General features: G+C 51.4%; 1 protein-coding gene across 3 annotated transcripts in view; it reads right to left on the reverse strand.

Moving 5' to 3' along the window:
• The window catches only part of KDM4A (lysine demethylase 4A), a 49050-nt gene that overhangs the window by 15987 nt on the left and 13589 nt on the right, over window positions 1–19474 (reverse strand). For all 3 annotated transcript variants that reach the window (XM_084785053.1, XM_084785054.1, XM_084785052.1), the window contains exons 6-12: window positions 19357–19406; window positions 18230–18333; window positions 17760–17897; window positions 16138–16382; window positions 15454–15638; window positions 13907–14277; window positions 3017–3137 (exon numbers count right to left, since the gene is read on the reverse strand). In XM_084785053.1, the coding sequence (XP_084641179.1) occupies window positions 3017–3137; window positions 13907–14277; window positions 15454–15638; window positions 16138–16382; window positions 17760–17897; window positions 18230–18333; window positions 19357–19406 (1214 nt within the window). The remainder of the gene's footprint in view (window positions 1–3016; window positions 3138–13906; window positions 14278–15453; window positions 15639–16137; window positions 16383–17759; window positions 17898–18229; window positions 18334–19356; window positions 19407–19474) is intronic.

Below are 19474 nucleotides of genomic sequence, written 5' to 3' on the forward strand. Positions count from 1 at the left end.
GTGGTGAGACTCTGTCTCAAGATAGAAAGTAACAAGTGGGGGCTTGGGGGATGCTCATCAGTTAAGAGCACTGGCGGCTCTTCCAGAGGACCAATGTTCAACCAGCAGCCTCTACAGGCTACTCACAACATCTCTAACTCCAATACCAGGAGAGCCAATGGCCTCTTCTGTGGGGGCACTGTATGCACATGGGACAGACATACATGCAGGAAAATAGAGGGCCAGGGATACAGGTCAATAGTGCTTGTCTAACATGTCTAAGGGTCTATAATCCCAGCACGCAGGAGGCAGACACAGGAAGACTTCTGAGTAGTCCAAGATAGCAGAGAAGCCTTTTCTCAAAAACAACAATGAAATAAAAAGGAGCCAGTGAGCTAACCAGACAGCCACCGCATCCTCTCAGGGATACAGCAGGCGTCCACGAGGCTGAAGCCGCTCAAGCACACACCTAGACGCCTAGCACCTCAAGTGGAGGAAGAGAATCAGGTGCTCAAGGCCAGCCTCAGCCTCAGCCTCAGCCACAGAGCAAAGGCCAGCCTCAGCCTCAGCCTCAGCCACAGAGCAAAGGCCAGCCTCAGCCTCAGCCTCAGCCACAGAGCAAAGGCCAGCCTCAGCCTCAGCCTCAGCCACAGAGCAAAGGCCAGCCTCAGCCTCAGCCTCAGCCACAGAGCAAAGGCCAGCCTCAGCCTCAGCCTCAGCCACAGAGCAAAGGCCAGCCTCAGCCTCAGCCTCAGCCACAGAGCAAAGGCCAGCCTCAGCCTCAGCCTCAGCCTCAGCCTCAGCCACAGAGCAAAGGCCAGCCTGGGCTGCACAGATACCCTGTCTCAATAATGCACTGGCAGAAAGAAAGCAGACAAACTCAAAAGTAAATGTTCTGATAACAATTTAATGCATAGGGAGGCCACATGGCGTCCCCATCCCTTCACTGAACAGCGCTTATCACAGAAGATTGAGGGATATGGTATAGTTAAGCTATTTCTATGCACACCTACAAATGCCCGTACTCAGTACTCACACGTCACTCTCTGAAAGGGTCATTTTTCTTTTGTCTCTTATGAAAACTTTTGGGATTTTGATGGGGTGTTTTGGCTTTGTTTTGTTTTCATTTTCTACAATTTGTGTCTTTTTGTTTGTTTGTTTGTTTTTTGAGACAGAGCTTTTTTTGTTTTGCTTTGTTCTGTTCTATGTAGCCTTGGCTTCCTGGAACTTGCTCTGTAGACCAGGCTGGCTGAGATTAAAGGTGTGTGCCATTGTCACCCAGCTAATCTGTGTCATTTTAAAACACTGAAGGAAGAAATTACACAACAGGCGAAAGCTCTTGGCCGAGCTGGAGCATAAGCTCAGAGGAACAGCTGGGACCTGACTCAGGGTCTGGCCAATCGTCTGCTCCCAGGACCTCTAGGCTGTCCCACACCCAGGCCGCCACATACTTTGTAAAAGGAAAATGGAGAGATGAGCTGTGACAGAACATCACAGGAGGGGACAGAGGAGCAGAGGGCTCAGCAGTGGAGTCACCAGCTGAGGTCTAGCATCCTCCCCCCCCTCCTCCAGCTCCTCCTACTCCTCCCCCTCATTCTCTCGCTCCTCCCCCTCCTCCTCCTGCTGCAGGCCACCTCAGAGTGACCACTCCCTGGTGTTTTCAAGATGAGCTTCAGAGGCACGTTTCCCACTTCTCCGCGCATAGGTCTCTTAGTTCCCTTTTCTATCGCCTTCCCAGGCTCCTCTGCTCCACTCTCCACCCATGCCCTGCCTCTGCTCGCCTTCTCTGCCTTCTCAATGAGTGAGATTTCCTCATTTAAAAATAATCCTACAAGGGCTGGAGAGACAGCTCCTCAATTAAGAGCACTGGCTGCTCTTCCAAAAGTCCATCTGGAGTTCAATTCCCAGCAACCACATGGTGGCTCACGGACCATTTATAATGAGATCTGGTGCCCTCTTCTGGCCTGCTGGCTCACATGCAGGCTGGATATGGTATAAATAATAAATAAATAAATCTTAAAAAAAAAAAAAAATCCCACAGAGCCAGGTGTGGTGGCGCTCACCTTTAATCCCAGCACTTGCGAGGCAAAGGTATCGACGTGAGTTCAAGACCAGCCTGGTCTACAAAGTGAGTCCAGGACAGCCAAAGTCACAAAAACAAAACCGAAATCCTACAAAACACACCCGTGTCTTCCCATGTCAATGTCCTCTGTCCACACTAAACTTGGATTTCTGAAGCCCAGCGAAAGGCACAAAGATGAGACCATCAACTCCTCCTCTTCCTCCCTGGGGACTACCCTCGCAGCTCTACACACTGTGGCCCAATCTCGCTGGCTCTATCTTCGCTACTTCCACTTCCCCATCCCGCCCAGCAGCATCCTAGCCCAGCTGGCCTAGGGGCACTCCTTCTAATGCCAACCTGACTGTGCTGCTATCCTGCTTCCAACACTTCCGTGGCTCCTAACTGCCTATGAGAAAAGCCTCGGTAGGCTCATGAGAGGAACTGTGTAGGCCCAGCCTCACCCCTGCCTTGCTCCTCCTGCTTACTTGCATCTGTCACTGTGCCCTTGAACTTGGGCCGTGCTGAACTGATGACAGTCCCTCTGCATTGGTGCTCCCACTCCCCCTCTGTTTCCTCATGCTGTGCCCTCAGCTCGGATGTGAATCCTTTCTTTAGATCTCTTTAGCTGTCTGTCCCACTCCTCTGTGGGCATCTTGAAGGCATGGACATATCTTAGCTTTGTACACACACATCCAGCAGAGGGCTTGACATCATTGACAGAGGTTAGCGTCCTGAAAAATAAAATCAGCCTTGTACCTCCTAGGAGTAAGGAAAGAGCCTACATGCAATTATCCTGGTGAGGCACAGTCCACCAGTCGTGAACTGATAGTGAAAACCCGTTTGCAAACTCAGTATGAAAAGAGATTCCTGTCCTGTGCCTGCGATAGCTGGGAGAGGGGCTGGGCCATGGGCCCACACTCACCTGGACCACGATGCCCCGTGAGAGCAAGGCTCAGTGTGTCGAGAGGAACTCACCGTCATCGCTGCCACACTCCTGCAGCACGAGCGGGTGATGGCGCGGGAGCTTGCTTAGGGGCTGGCGGCGACCCTTGGTCTTCTTACTCTCCTCCAGGGAGAACATGTACTCATCTGCAGCCTGGGCAAACAGAAGAGAGCAGCTCGGTGATGAAACTGCAGGCAGTGATGATGACACACACCTGTAAACACCTGCAAGTCCTACCACTCGGGAGGCTGAGCCGTGAGGACAAAGAAGCCAGGGGCAGCCGAGGCTACGCATGGAGTACACAGTCTCAAAACCAGACGGACGGAAGGGAAGGTGAGAGAATTGGAGGGAAAGGGCAGCCAGGGGGAGAAGAGGGACACAGGAAACAAGGAAATATAAAACTGAACTCGTATTAAAAAAAAAAAAACAACAACAACAATCTTGGGACTGGAGCGATGGCTGCTCTTCTAGAGGCCCCAGACTCCGTTCCTGACACCTGCGTGGCAGCTCAAAAGCATCTAAAGTTTCCTGCCCAGGGAATTCTACACCTTCTTCTGTACTTGTCACACACTGTACACATGTGGTGCACAGACTATATGGAGGCCAAATGCTCACAAACACCAAATAAAATAGAAACTTACAGAAACTTAAAAAAAACATGTCTCAGAAAAGCATAAGCCAGAGTGCCGTGCACGCTAAACTACACTAGTGTACTTCAGAATTTTAGGGCCAAAACCTGTTTATGTCTTGCTTCCTGGCCTTCTCAGAAGCTGCCTACACTAGAGGACAAGCCAGGAACCCTCTAGCCTTAGGGTCCCTGGCCATGAAACACATCGGGACATCAGAGGAGCCAAAGCGCCCCTTTCCTTGGAGGTCAGCATCTGTTACAGTACACCTGCTGGGCAGCAGGACCATCCACACGGAGAACAAAAGGATGAGGGCACCGAAGCCAGTGCAAGGAAATCAGAGCAGCTCCAACGCTATCTTCCACCCTGTCGAGACCTGGGCTCTCATGGCCACTGCTAACACCCTAGGTGAGGTGAGTGTCTTCTCTCTAAGAGCAAGCATGAGCCAAGACAGTGTCTGCCCTCTGGCCTACACGCTAAGGGAAGGCTGGTTTAACACTGCATTTGCATCATGCCCGAGGAAACATAATTAGCTGTAAGATGTTCAGCACTGACTAATATTCCATGAGTTTATTTTTAATCAACATACTTAAAATTGGTTATATGACATTCCGAGACGCAGACTTGGCAAAGCATTAAGTGAGGAAATGAGGCTAGAAGTTTCCTGCTTTGCAACACTGACTAAACTAAAGACTTGGATCTACAGGAAAGTGGTGGCACTGCAGGCCAGTTTAGAGTGCCTTAGGCCCACGGAATACAGAGCATCGCAGTGCTGAGGGACAGCACTTGGGATCCCAAGAGAAAATAGTTCTGTACAGGCCACATTCAGGCAAAGAGAGCCTGTTCCTGTCAATACAAGTTTACCCAACAAGTTACCACGTCCACGAAACCATTCGTTCAACAAATGTTGACTGGACACCTTCTGTGTGCAAAGGCCTCGGGAACGGAGGAGGGGGTGCGGAGCAGAGAGCTGATAGGGCAGGGTCTAGCCTCCCTGAGAGAAAGGTGCAGGGAGCAGCAGGAAGGGGGCAGAGTGAGGATATTCAGTTGGCATGACCTCTGACACACAACCAGTCTTCCAAACAGACGCCAACTGCACAGTACGCCCAAAGCAGTGCTTTCCCAGTGTGCAACAGGCGCATGGCGCCGCTCAGTGGTGACAGGCTAGGCTTAGCCCCCTGCATCAGAAAGTGAACAACGGATGTGAGGAAGGGCCCTCAACAGCCTTTCTACCCGAACGGCTCTCCGTCTCACACACTTGCTTCTTCCTAGATCTTTGTTTTGTTTTGTTTAGTTTGAGGCAAGCCTATCCGAGGCTAGCCTTCCACTCACTATGTAGCTGAGGATAACCCTGAACCCCTGCTCTTCCCACTCAGCCCTCCTAAGCGCTGGGTTACTCAGGGGACACACCACTGCACGTTTAAGCAGAGCTGGGGATGGACTCCTGGCCACACTCTACCAACGGAGCCACATCCCTGTCCCATGAGTCACAACCTTCAAATGAGTAAGATTACACTAATTTCTTAGTATTTATTTTTACGCATAGGAATGTTTGCTACATTTATGTCTGCGCAACATGGTCCCGCCTGGTACAGCATTAGATCCTCTGGAAATGGAGTTGCAGATGGTTGTGAGCCACCATGTGGGTGCTGGGAATTGAACCTGGTCCTCTGCAAGAGCAGCCAGTGCTCTTAACCACAGTCAGCACAAGATTTCACTTTTTTAAAAAAAGAAAATTCTAGTCCAATTTATTTAAACACTATTCCCCTGTGAATGACCTAATTCTGTACATTTTTAATTTCCTATACGGGGGTAAAATAAAGGCAAAAATAATTATAAATAAATTTACAATTCTCATAAAATTCACAATATTCTGGTACTCACTACTTTGAACATACATAAGTAACAGGCGTAAACCTGCCATGTGGCAGAGACCCGGGAGAGAGGCAACAAGAAAAAAGAAGCCAGAAATTGTAAAGACTCTAGACTGGATTAGCACAGTGAGAAGCAGCTAAGGCGGCTCACGAGGATAAAGACAGTGATAACAAAATACGCTAATCATAGAGCATGTCGCAAAGCGGATCTAGCGGCCTCACTCGCTTGTTACACCCCTGGAAGTGTGGCTAACGCAGAGCGGTGCAGAAGCAGTCAGGGCAGGGACTGTGCCTGAGACCCCTCAGCTTGTTTTGTGGCCTGTACTTGTCATCCTACTTGGGAGGCTGAGGCAGAGGGACCACTCAAAGGCACAGTTAGAGGTCAGCCAGGGCAACACAGCCCGACTCCCAACTCAGATGAAAACCAGAACCACAGAGCTACAATCAGGAGGAGCTACAAGCCTGAGGAGTAGGCTTCCAGCATTGGACGGACAGAAGAGACCAGGGTGTGTCAGCCAAGTGAGGAGTCCCACACAGCTGGGAAGGCTCTCCAGGACTGTGAAAAGAAGCATGGAATATGCCACAGGGCTCAGAGGCCTTCAGGAAAGGGGGGCGCCCTGCTGACAGAGCAGAGAGGTGCCCAGAACACAGGGCGAGCCAGGTGTCTAGACTTGCGGTCTACCCGTCCTCGCAGATAGCAGGAGCAGGAAGGAGCCTTGGAGCAGAGAAGTGGGGTTAGTCTGAGAGGGGAGTGGCCCCCAGGACAGACGCCCCTAAGCATGGTCTACAGCCGGAGAGAACAGAAGCCGGTCAATTGGAGACAGTAAGACATGTGGACAGACAGAATGTCCACAAGCTAACCCTGTCAACATGTTAGGATAAGACGACAAAGGAAAACTAAGACTGGTAATCAGGGCCTGGAGGGATGGCTCAGCAGTTCAGAGCACTGGCTGCTCTTCCAGAGAGCCTGGCTTCAATTCCCAGGACCCACATGGCAGCTCACAATCATCTGTGTCCCATGGGATCTGATACCCTCATTCAGATATAAATGCAGGCAAAATATCAATGTACATAAAATAAAAAAAAAACTTAAAAGACTGGTAATTAGGTGGCTGTAAAATAGGGGGACTGTCCCAGGTGATCTAGGCAGGACCAATATAATCACTGAGGCACAGAGAGCAACAGCACCAAGGAGGGGTCAGGAGCCTTATGCAGAATCCCAGGCCCAGGCCTACAACAAAGCTGGGTGGGGCCCAGATTCCAGAAATTTCTGCCTCCTCATCCCAGTGCCAAGAAGCAGTGGTGAGTATAGATCGAGGCTAGCTTCTCTGTGCCTCTCTTCCTTTTTAGCCAGACACCTGCAGGGCTTCCCAGGAGAATGGGAATGCAACACAACGCAAGAAGCTTCCGGAAGTGGCTTCTGGCAAGGGCCGGGTCACACTGAGATGATACCTATTCCAGGACACCTTCAACAACCCGTCTCCTCCCATTCCAAAAACATCTACTGAACAGACACTGAAAATAGAGCTAAAATGGCAAATTTGTCATTATGTTTCATTACATTTTAAGAAACAAAACCCTATGTGCAACTGTCCCCTCCCAGTCCTTCCACCTGTGCCATTATGCCCCCAGGATCCAGTCACTTCTCTCCCCAAGAGCAGGGTGCCCCGACTTCAGCCAACCCCCTCCATCCAATCACTCTTTCCCATCACTCCAACCTCCCCGACTCGGCAGGCTCCCGCCCTTTGGTTCCAGGCGCACATGGCCACATTGCACTGTCCTGAATCCTCGGATCCTCCTCCTGGAGTGGACTGCGCCACTTTCTACTGGACCTGCCCTCTCGCTCACTGATCCCCCTCGTCCTCTGTGTCCTGTGTCGTGCCCCCTGCCCCCTCAGCCCCTCGCCATCTACCTCCACCATGCTAGTGCATGCCCTCTGACAACCTCCTCGGCCTACCCTGCAGAAGACCGGCGACATGCCCTGACCTGAACTCACTAGGCAAATGCTAAAAAGCCCTTCAGTTTTCTCAGAATCTCTACTTTCCACAGATGATGCCCTTGCTACTCCAGGGCACCAAGCCGAGGCCTAAGTTGCTTTAGCTATGCTACCTGTTGGCCATCCTGTCTCCCAGCCCTGGGTCCTTACCTTCCAGAAACTCAGGTGCTTCTACTGCCCCCACTCTGTCACCACAGCCCAGCTCCCTTCTCACTACACCCCACCCCCACCCTGTCACCACAGCCCAGCTCCCTTCTCACTGTACCCCACCCCCACCCTGTCACCACAGCCCAGCTCCCTTCTCACTGTACCCCACCCCCACTCTGTCACCACAGCCCAGCTCCCTTCTCACTGCACCCCACCCCCACCCTGTCACCACAGCCCAGCTCCCTTCTCACTACACCCCACCCCCACTCTGTCACCACAGCCCAGCTCCCTTCTCACTGTACCCCACCCCCACCCTGTCACCACAGCCCAGCTCCCTTCTCACTGCACCCCACCCCCACTCTGTCACCACAGCCCAGCTCCCTTCTCACTGTACCCCACCCCCACCCTGTCACCACAGCCCAGCTCCCTTCTCACTGCCCCCCACCCCCACCCTGTCACCACAGCCCAGCTCTCTTCTCACTGCACCCCACCCCCACCCTGTCACCACAGCCCAGCTCCCTTCTCACTACACCCCACCCCCACCCTGTCACCACAGCCCAGCTCCCTTCTCACTGTACCCCACCCCCACTCTGTCACCACAGCCCAGCTCCCTTCTCACTACACCCCACCCCCACCCTGTCACCACAGCCCAGCTCCCTTCTCACTGTACCCCACCCCCACTCTGTCACCACAGTCCAGCTCCCTTCTCACTACACCCCACCCCCACCCTGTCACCACAGCCCAGCTCCCTTCTCACTGTACCCCACCCCCACTCTGTCACCACAGCCCAGCTCCCTTCTCACTACACCCCACCCCCACCCTGTCACCACAGCCCAGCTCCCTTCTCACTACACCCCACCCCCACCCTGTCACCACAGCCCAGCTCCCTTCTCACTGTACCCCACCCCCACTCTGTCACCACAGCCCAGCTCCCTTCTCACTGCACCCCACCCCCACTCTGTCACCACAGCCCAGCTCCCTTCTCACTGCACCCCACCCCCACTCTGTCACCACAGTCCAGCTCCCTTCTCACTGCACCCCACCCCCACTCTGTCACCACAGTCCAGCTCCCTTCTCACTGCACCCCACCCCCACTCTGTCACCACAGTCCAGCTCCCTTCTCACTGCACCCCACCCCCACTCTGTCACCACAGTCCAGCTCCCTTCTCACTACACCCCACCCCCACCCTGTCACCACAGTCCAGCTCCCTTCTCACTGCACCCCACCCCCACTCTGTCACCACAGTCCAGCTCCCTTCTCACTGTACCCCACCCCCACTCTGTCACCACAGCCCAGCTCCCTTCTCACTGCACCCCACCCCCACTCTGTCACCACAGTCCAGCTCCCTTCTCACTACACCCCACCCCCACCCTGTCACCACAGCCCAGCTCCCTTCTCACTGCACCCCACCCCCACCCTGTCACCACAGCCCAGCTCCCTTCTCACTACACCCCACCCCCACCAATGAAACAGGTTCCAAGGGACTTTCCTTTTTTGTTCTTTCTCCTTTTTTGTTTTTTCGAGACAGGTTTTCTCTGTGTAGCCCTGACTGTCCTTAGAACTTGCTCTGTAGACCAGGTTGGCCTTGAACTCAGAGATCTGCCTGCCTCTGCCTCCAGAGTGCCCAGATTAAAAGGTGTGCCGCCACCACCTAGCCAAGAGATTTCTCTTTTTTAAATCCTTTTTCCTCCTTTCTTAGAATAGAATAAAGAAATATAAACTGGGCTTGGGAGCACATTCCTTTCATCTCAGCACTAGGGAGCAGAGGCAGGTGGAACACAGTGAGCTCCAGGCTAGCCAGTGATACACAGTGAGATCTAAAAGAAAAGGAAAATATTAAAGAAAGAAGTTACATGGCATCTGAGTTTAAAGTAGTAAAAGCAGAATGGAGAAGCCGGCACGGCGAGCACGAGGTCAGCATCAAGGCATCCCCAAGCTCCCTTCAGCTCTCATGCTCCACCTCTGTGCATTGCAGAGTGTGGCATGGAGTTCCAGTCCCCAGGCACAGCATGCAGAGCAGCCCCATCACACTCTGACCTTGGTGCGGGCTCTCAGCGCCACGAAGAAGACTCCTCCTCGTTCCAACCGCATTCTGTCTACCTGGTGTATTCCTCCACACTAAAAGGCTGAGCCAAGCATCGCCGTTCTACAGCTGCCCTGAACTCCTTCAGCTCACCCAGGCAGGCCAGCTGCCATCTCTTGCATTGGGTGCTGTACCAGGCATCATCACCCAGTGCTGATGCTCCTATCTGTCCACACGCACAGGTCTCGAGGAGGTCCTGGAAGGCAGCGCTAGCTCACAGACACAGGCCGCATGACTACACAGGTGAGTAGGCAGACAGATCAGACGAGGCCTTTTTGAAGAACTTGGGGTTTTTTTGGTTTTTCAAGACAGGGTTTCTCTGTGTAACTTTGTTTCGCTTTGTAGACTAGGCTGGCCTGGAAATCACAGTGCTCTGCCTGCCTCTGCCTCCTGAGTGCTGAGACTAAAGGCCTGTGCAACCACCACCCGGCTCCTTTTGGGAGAACTTAAGTAGTTCAAAGCTACCAGCACACACTGACAGAGCACAGACAAGAATTATTACGAATAAGAATCCACAAAGAAATGAGAAGGAAGCTGAAAGCCCTCGGTTTTCCAGCAGGACCGAGAGGCATCTGTAGAGAAAGCCTCCCTCATCCGTGTGCATCACTGTGGCAAAGGCGTCTTAGCTTCTGTCCGTGCTGTGGATACTCAGGCTGCATCAGTGAGCCATAGTCTCCCGTGTGCAGCAGGAGTACATGCAAGTCCACAATCTCACCATGTGAGAGCTTGGGCAATGCTCTGTCCCTTCCCAGGGCCTGTAGACATCCAGGACTGTCTGTCCCTAGGAGCAGACGAGCAGGACCATTTGCCCACAGGTTAAAAAAAAAAAAGTCACTTTGTTCAATCATATTAACTGATAACAAAATGACATTTAAGCCCATATGCCCAATTTTTTAATCCATCACATAACTGATATCAAATATAGGAAGAAAAAGAGATGACTAGTAATTACTGGCACGCTGCAGGCTCTCCAAACTAAAAATAAAAACCACACCAAAAAACTCTAATAAAATTAATTTACAGTAATGGGCTGAACGATGTTTATAAATTATTTAGCATCCATTACATCTTTGGACTTCGACTACAACTAGAGGCAGAAAATCAGGATTCTGCAAGCACGGGACAGACAGAGTGACTTGCCATGCCACAGCAGGGCAGGCTGGCACCTGCGAGCTTGTGAGGAAGAACAAGGTGGCAGCTGCAAGGGTTAAGATGGTTTCCAAGCTGGGAAGCATTTTCTTGTGGGTACTGCGCTAAGGGTCACAGAGAGCAGTGATAATGTTATGGAGAAGGAAGCCCTGGTGGTTATTAATTCATTAGCCTGCACCACTATGAGATCTACGGAGGAAGTCTATAGAACTGAGCCTTGACACTCAGAGGAAGTGAAGAGAATTATTCGGTACCAAGGATAAGAGGCCACGAAACGGCTCAGCACCACCCACCGAGACAGACCACCTGTGAGTGTGATCCACGGGACCCACACAATCAAAGAAGAGAACTCATTCCCAAATCTTGTCCTCTCACTTCCACATGGATGCCATGGCACACACATGCCCACAGATATGTACAAAGTCACCCACAGAAGGAAAAAATGGAAAGAAAAAAAAATTAGTAAGAAGTCTTCCTTTAGGGCTGGAGAGACGGCTCAGAGGTTAAGAGCACTGACTGCTCTTCCAGAGGTCCTGAGTTCAATTCCCAGCAACCACATGGTAGTTTACAGCCATCTATAATGTGATCTAATGCCCTCTTCTGGCCTGCAGAGCACTGTATACATAATAATAAATAAGTCTTTAAAAAAAAAAAAAAAGAAGTTTTCCTTTAAAAAAAAAAAAAACAAGAGGTATGGGCTATGGCGCTAGCTACAGCCTCAGCACCTGCAAAGCTGGGGACAGAGGAGCTTTAGGTCAAGGCTACATGGTGAGGTGCAGGTCAGCCTAGGCAACTTAGTGAGAAACTTACTGAGAAGATTTGCGGAGTTTCGGAAAGAAGGGGTGCCATGCAGGAGGCTGAAGCAGGGCTCGGGGAGCCTAGAAGTTAATGCCAGCCTGGACGTGTCAGAGCAAGATCCGTGGCCAGTGAGATGATTCACCAGGCAAGAGCACTTGCCACACACCAGGTGAGGCCCATCCCTGTAACCCATAGGAAAAGCCAGCTGCGGCGGCCAGCATCTGTGATCCCAGCATCCCTAAGGCAAGACGGAGGCAGTGGCCGACTACCGGCAAGTTCTCAGGCCACGTAGACTGGGGCGCACAGAGCAGTAACAAGAGACTCTACCTTAACAGGGAGCATACGATTTTGGTTTTCCTTTTTTTTTTTTTTTTTTTTTTTTAAGATAAGGGGTAAAGGAACTTTAAATAGGGGTGAAAGGCAACATTATGGAAACCTGGACACAGGATAAGTGAAGACGAGGAACACCACAGCAGCGTGCCTACTAACACTGGGCCGTATACTGAAGATCAAGTTGGCCCATCTGCCAGGATGGCAGCAAACTCACAAAGCATTCCTGTTTTTCAAAGACACCCAACCAAACAATATGAAGGAGAAAAAGAAAGGCACGTAGATCTCTGAGAGTTCAAGGCCAGCCACAGGGCCACACAGTAGGAATTGTCTCAGAGCAACGACAGAAGGAGAGGTAAGGGGAAGTAGACACTCGGGGTCTATAGCACACATGTGGAGGTCAGAAACAACTTTGGGGGTCGGATCTCTCCTACCACGTGGGTTCAGAAACAGAATTCGGGGCAACAGGCCTGTTGGCAGGCAGCTTCACCGATTAACCAATCTCTCCAGGCCCGTTGTATTGTTTTTAAAGGCAAGGTCTACTATAGCCCCAAGCTGATCTCAACCTCATTTTGTAGCCAAGGATGACTATGAACTGCTGACCCTACGTCCACCTCCCAACTGCTGGGACTACGGATGAGCACCACCGTGCCCAGCTCGCTCACTAACCCTGACTGTGACCTGGGAAGCCAGGAAGAAGGTTATGTGGGTAAGGTGAGCCGGCTGCAGCCAATTCACATTCTTCTCCGCATGGCTGACCCACCAGAAGCCACGACATACAAAGGGAAGAAACGCCAGCTTCTGGTGACAGTGGGGACTAGGAGGAAGCCTGGACAAACACATCTCCATTTACAGCTTTCGGAATTTGTCCTGGCCTCCAAAAGGATGATCTGTCAATGACAAGCTAGGATTCCACAGAGCAGTGAAAATTCCTAAGGAGAAAGTGTGAGCCGGGGGTGGGGTGGGGTGGGGGGTGGGGGTGGCGGCAGCGGCGGCGGCGGTGCACGCCTTTAATCCCAGCACTCGGGAGGCAGAGGCAGGCGGATCGTTGTGAGTTCAAGGCCAGCCTGATCTACAGAGTGAGTCCAGGGCAGCCAAAGCTAACATAGAGAGACCCTGTCTCGAAAAAACAAAAACAAAAGAAAAAGTGTGGTAGTTTAACTAAAAATGTCCCTATCAGGCTCATATATTTGAACGCATATTCACCAGGAAGGGCCACTATTTGAAAGGATTGGGGGTGTGCGGCTTTGTTGGTAGAAGTGTGTCACTGAGGGTAGGCTTTGAAGTTTCAAAAGCCGCAGCCAAGCCCAGCTGCCTCCTTTCTGCCTGCAGATCAGGGCGAAGCTCAACTGCTTCCCCATGTCAGCCATGCCTGCTGCCATGCTTCCCACTGTGACGGCGAGGGACTAAGCCTCTGACACTGTAAGCCAGCCCCCAATTAAATGCACTTTCTTATAAGTGTTCTTAAGTATTTGCTATCTCTTACAAGTACTTATAAGCGCTGCCTTGACCACGGTGTCTCTTCTCATTTCAAACCTCAAAACATCGGGGCTACAACCACTGCCGTTCAAACCTTTCTGTCTCTAGGCCAGGAGGTCAGGAGAGGGGCTACCACCACATGGGTGCCTCTCACCAGGCTTAGGATTTACACTGACTGCACCGTCCCTGCTGCTGTTGCAGCTGAGATGTGGTCCTCAGATCAACAGTCACACACAGAGGAAAAAGTAAGAGCCAGGAAAGAGCAAACTGGAAGACAGGAAATGCCACCTGACACTGACACAACGAATGCAGGTGGTAACTGCAAGATGAGAGGCAGAGGGAGCCTCTCTCCCGCCCTCCCACAAAGCTGCAGCGCCTTCCCCCTCACAGGCCCCCTTGCAGGGCCGTGGCGTCCCACACCGCTGCACAGAGCCTCTACCTCGGCCAGCTCCTGCTCGCTGATGCTTCGCTGGGCGCTGTGCTTCTTTTTCACACCCAGCTGTCCCGTGGTGGCCCTGCCGTCCTCTCTGGCGTAGCTGTGCACGGTGAGGACTCCTGTTTTCTCTTGGCCTTGGCAAGAGACAGACTCGCTGGTTTCGGAATCTGAAGAAACCGAATCTTGGGATGAACGGGAACCCAGGCTGGAAGAGGATTTCTTTTGGGGACCCGAGAAGACAAGGCGTCCTCCTACGGATGCAGGGTTCACAGAAAGGTCCAGCGCGGCTGCCTCGGGCTCCTCATCCTCATCATCCTCTTCGAGTTTGACATTCTTCAGCTCTTCAAATTTGACCTCAGTGGGGTCAGAGTAATCTGAAACACAGGTGCACACTGACAGAACCAGGCGGGAACCTTGATGAAAGTAAGGCAGCAGATGACAACAAACGTGGGCTCTAAGTGAGAACTGGCTTCAAATCTCACTCCTCACTGCCGAGGCCACTGTGTGACCAGGACCAACTGCTCACCCTCTAAGGGCCCCAATTATGTCCTCTCCCTGCTACGTGACGTTCCTACCATTTCTTTTCAGGGGTCTTAAGTGCAAGTCCTGGGTGTAAGGTGTTACAACTCACACACGACAGGGTTATGAGCAAGTGGTTGCTGCCATTCGCTCCCTCAGGCAGCAGAAGCCTGGCTGCCAAAGTTAAAAGGAAATCTGCTAAGAGCTATCCAAGCCCTACAGCACATGTCCACAATGCTGTCCAGCCATCAGATGTATGCTTAGTATACTAAACAGATTTCTTCAAGTCCAAGATAAACCCGTCCCTGATAAAGCCAGACTATCTGAGTAGCTGTCCCAAAACACAATGTCTTTTATGATACACTTCGGGCCTCCAGCCTCTAAGTAAACAAATGCTACAATGGCGTGTACCCTGGTCTCCTCCGACAGGTACAGTTGTAAGTAATTAAAACTTTCTTTTGTTTTTTTGAGACAGTTTCTCACTGTGTAGCCCTGAGTGGCCTGGAACTCAGTACGTAAACTAGGCTGGCCTCAAGCTCTCAGAGATCCACTGCCTCCCAAGTGCTTGGATTACCTGGCCCCATAAATAAAAGTTTTTTTAAAAAAATAGGTTAGAGAATAAATAAAATGGCAGCGTCCCTACATCATCTCGCCCTCTTATCCAGCCAGGTCACACACTGGCCCATCCTTCCTGACCTATATCACATTCAGGGAAATCACCACAGGCTCCAGGAGACGGTGTTTCCCATCACCAGGCCCTGCCTGGCTCTTCCTCACTGAGATGCCCTGCTCCATCCGCCCACCCTCTGTTCCTAAATCACCTTCTCGGAAGGAAGGTGTTCGGTCTGCGGTGTTTCCCTGAGCCTTTCCTGTGCCTGGCTGCCCCACATGTCCCCGAGCACACTGCTTCTGCAGTCCACAGACCAGGCTCTTGCACTTGTTTCCTCTGACCCCACAACTCAATACAGCACTGACCCCCCGAAAAAACAGGTTATCAGTTAGGGCTGTGGACAAACCAGCAGTCAGCTTACCTGGGAAGGGAAGGCTGTCCTCAACTTGCCGCACGGAGCTGTGGGTAGGTCTCACCTGGCACTCCGTCATCTCATATTGTCCAGAACTCAGTTCTTCCTTGGGGAAGAGCTCGCTCTGACTCACTTCCTGTGGTATTTCAAGACAGACTCGGTGTCTCTTTGTCCCTATTCGGTGCTTGGCCAGGCTGCAAAGAGAAAGCCAACCCTCTAAGAACCCATATGTTCCACCTATTCACCATTCACCCAAATGCACTCATACGTACGTGCCCACACACAACCCAAAGCAAATGGCCAGGTTCCGTCACTGCTGCCCACCGTGGGCATCTACTGTGAGGATGGCCACGGGGCACCCGGCCTACACCAGGCAGCCCCACATCCCTCCCATCTTCCCTCAGTGTGCACAGATCCTCTGGCTCAGACCCAGATGAAACCAGGTGCAAGTCCTTACTCTGCCTGAGCAGTAAGTCAAGGTTTGTCCAAAAGCCACTTATGTGGTGATGCTGGGGAAACTGGGTACAGCACAGGCTCACTACCCTCACTCCTGAGCAGGAAGCTTCTGGGGTCATCAGCATGGTGGCTTCCAGAGCCCTTCCCTAGGCCTGCCTGTGTGCAGCGCCAACAACATAACACACTGTGAGAACCGCCTCCTCCCCCCACAGGCAAGCCCACGAGCCTGCCCAGTACCTTCTCTTCGTATCTCCCTCCTCGCCCTGCTCGACCCCTTCTGTGTCCTCCTCTGGGCACTCCTCATCCCCAGCTCCTGAGGTTAGGCCACTGTCCTTCAGAAACTCCGCTGCTTCTGGTGTGGGCAGGGTGTGGTCAATAGCTGTGCTGTCCTTCCCAGCTTTCCAAAGTTTGTAGCGCTCCGGCTGGAACCTTCTCACAAACACGTCCATGGAGATCTTTACCATATCTTTTCTGCAAGAACACTGCCACATGCAGGCAAAACACCAATGCACATAAAATAAATAAAATATTTTTAATTAATTAACCAATTAATTTTTAAAAAAGGCAAAGCCAAGTGTGGTAGCACACACGTTTAATCCCAGCACTTGGGAGCCCGAGGCAGATGGATCTCTGTGAGTTTGAGGCCAGCCTGGTCTACACAGAGAAACCCAGTCTCCAAAAAAAAAAAAAAAAAAAAAAAAAGCTGAGGATACAGTTGCAGTTATCCAACATGCAAAATACCCTAGGATCAATCCTCGGTTCCAGTTAGGAAGACACATGCACACAGACACACACATGTGCTTGTAAAGTAAGTCCTTTTTTTTTTCCTTCAGCTAATTAAGTTAACCAGGTCCTGGTATACAGTGGTTGCAAATAGCAGCCTCCTTGGAAGTGCCTCCTATACAGGTTGCCCTAGAGAACCTTGGGAGGCTATTCACCCGTTTTAGAATTCAAAGCTGTACCTAATGCAGGCCCTTGATGGGTCCTCCACAGGGTGGCTCTGTGGAGCCCCACGGCCAGTAGGTCTGGTTTCACATTAGCCAGGTCATCATGCCCATTCACACCAAGCTACAGGATAAGGAACATGACAGAGGCTCAACTCAGAGCCAAGTTCAAGTGCCCTGGCCACCAGAATATCCACATTTTAAGAAGCGGAGCCCCAGCCTGGTGGAACCAATGGCACACACCCTTAATCCCAGCACTTGGGAGGCAGAGGCAGGCAGTTTTCTATGACTTCAAGTCTAGCCTGGTCTACAGAGCTAGTTCCAGGACAGCCAGGGCTATTCAAACAAACAAATGCCTCATCTAGCCTACTAAAAATATTTTTTAAAAAAAAATTTTTTTTTTAAGCAACTGAGCATGGTAGTGCATGCCTTTAATCCCAGCACTCAGGAAGCAGAGGCAAGTGGATCTCTGTGAGTTTCAGGCCAGCTTGGTCTACAAAGCAAGTCCAGGACAGCCAGGGCTAAATAAAACAGGGAAACCCTGTCTCAAAAAAAAAAAAAAAAAAAAACTTTGAAGCTAGCCTGGGCTACACTAGAAGTTCCAGGGCTACAGAGTAAGACTCTGCCCCAAAAGACAAAACAAAAACGCAGGGCAGTGGTGGCTCATAACTTTAATCTCAGCACTTGGGAGGCAGAAGCAGGAGGCTCTCTGGGAGTTCGAGGCCAGCCTGGCATACAGAGTGAGTTCCAGGACAACAACAACAAAAACAAAAGGCCTTTATGGACACACAATAACTCCCACTTATTCCCAGCCATTGTTTCAGATTCCAACAGCTCAATAAATGTTCTGACAAGAATTTCCTCAACCAGACACTTCTGCCCATGGCGTTACAGGAGAAATCAAGACGGGCTTACCAGTACAGCTTGTTTGCCATACTCAATCCACCGACGGGTAGCAAAATTGGTAGACTCGGCACAGTTGAAGCCGTGGTTGAAGCCAGCATGGTAACCATATGGAAAAGTGATCATAAACTCTCCAGCTTCTTGGGTCACCTGAAGAAAAGCAGCCTTGAAGCAGCTGCCACAGCTGGCAGAGGCCTAGCACAGAACTGGGCTTCTTTGCCATCCCTTAGCCGATCAGCCAAGGGTAGGTCAAAGCCGCCAGGCCTTCAACTGTCTTTTAATACATCACATGCATGCTAAGAGACTAATTAACCAAGTCTCCAAATTAATCCTGTGTGGAAGCCAACGCGCCCTCAGCACCAGGAGAGCACATTAGCCACCTGTTGTCAAACTCCACCCTAGAGACAGGAACAATAAACTGGGCAAAACTCTGTCCAACAAAGGGCAGAAGGGGTGCTTGTGTGGGACCACAGCCCACTCACCTTGTCAAAGGGAATGCCATACTTCTTCAGCATTAGTGGGGAAATCAGGGTCATCTTGTGGCGGAGAAAAGCCTCACAGCTTTGAGCACTTCCTGGGAAAAAGCCTGTTTGAAAGGATGGTAGGTCTGAGTTAACGAGGTTCTGAGTTAACGAGGTTCTACACAAGCTCTGTGATCCTACGGTCACTTCCCATCTGCAGATCTCAGGGGTGACAAGGACAGTCACCAAAATGACGCTAAGAGGGGCTGGAGAGGCTGAACAACAGTTAAGGGCCTGAGTTTGGTTCCCAGCACCCGTGGCGGGCAGCTTACAGCTACCTGTAAGTCCAGCTCAAGGAATCCAAGACCCTCTGTTCTCTCAAATAGTACTCACAGACACAGACAGACACTCAAGCACGCAAATTACAATTATAGTAAAAGAAACACAAACGCTGGGGGCAGGGGGGCATTGTCACTGTTGTAGCTTGGCTGAGCCACCATGTCTGGGGAAGAAAAAAAAAAAGTGGTGCTGATGCTGCTCCAGGTGCAAGAAGTCTGAGCCCTCTGGTGAGCCTCCAGCTCTCCCAAGTGAGGCGTTACCTGGGCAATCAGACTCAAGCTCCTCTGGTCTCACAGAGCTGAGAACTACTGAGGATCTTCTCCAGGCCCTGAAGGGTGAGCCTGTACTCCCAGCCCTTCGCAGGTAGCTCATCTAATAGTTCCATCCACCCAAGATCTCTTGAAATAGGAAAGACTCTAGACCACAAGCCTATCAAAGTCCACTTAAAGGAACCTACACACACACACACACACACACACACACACACACACACACACACACACAGAGTAACTAAATCCAGGCTTTTGCATTTGGATCTTAGAAGAAGCTGACCAAGTCGCTTCCTAGTTCAGAGGGACGGAGACAGAAAAAGTTGGGAAAATGACCAAGTCCTTTCGCAGACAGAGCAGGAAAGGCTCAGACTGCTCCCGTCCCACTAAGGTGTACCATCTGGCAGCTGAGCTCACTCAGCCCTCCACACCTGCAGGACTGTGACAGGTCACAAGCCATATGACCACAGAGAATGAACACTTCAGTGCAGGGGGCTGGCCTGGGAGAAGGCGACCCTGTAGCTGGAGGGGACACGGTACCTTTGGCGAGCCGCTCCAGGCGTTTCCCATGCTCAGGGGGGACAGAGTACCTGCAACCACGTGATAACATCAGACACCAGGAAGGAGGTAAGGCACTTGCTTTCACTTACAAGTACAT

This window comes from Acomys minous (genome assembly GCF_964271855.1).
Source record: "Acomys minous genome assembly, chromosome: 6".
In the NCBI taxonomy this organism is placed as follows: Eukaryota; Metazoa; Chordata; class Mammalia; order Rodentia; family Muridae; genus Acomys; species Acomys minous.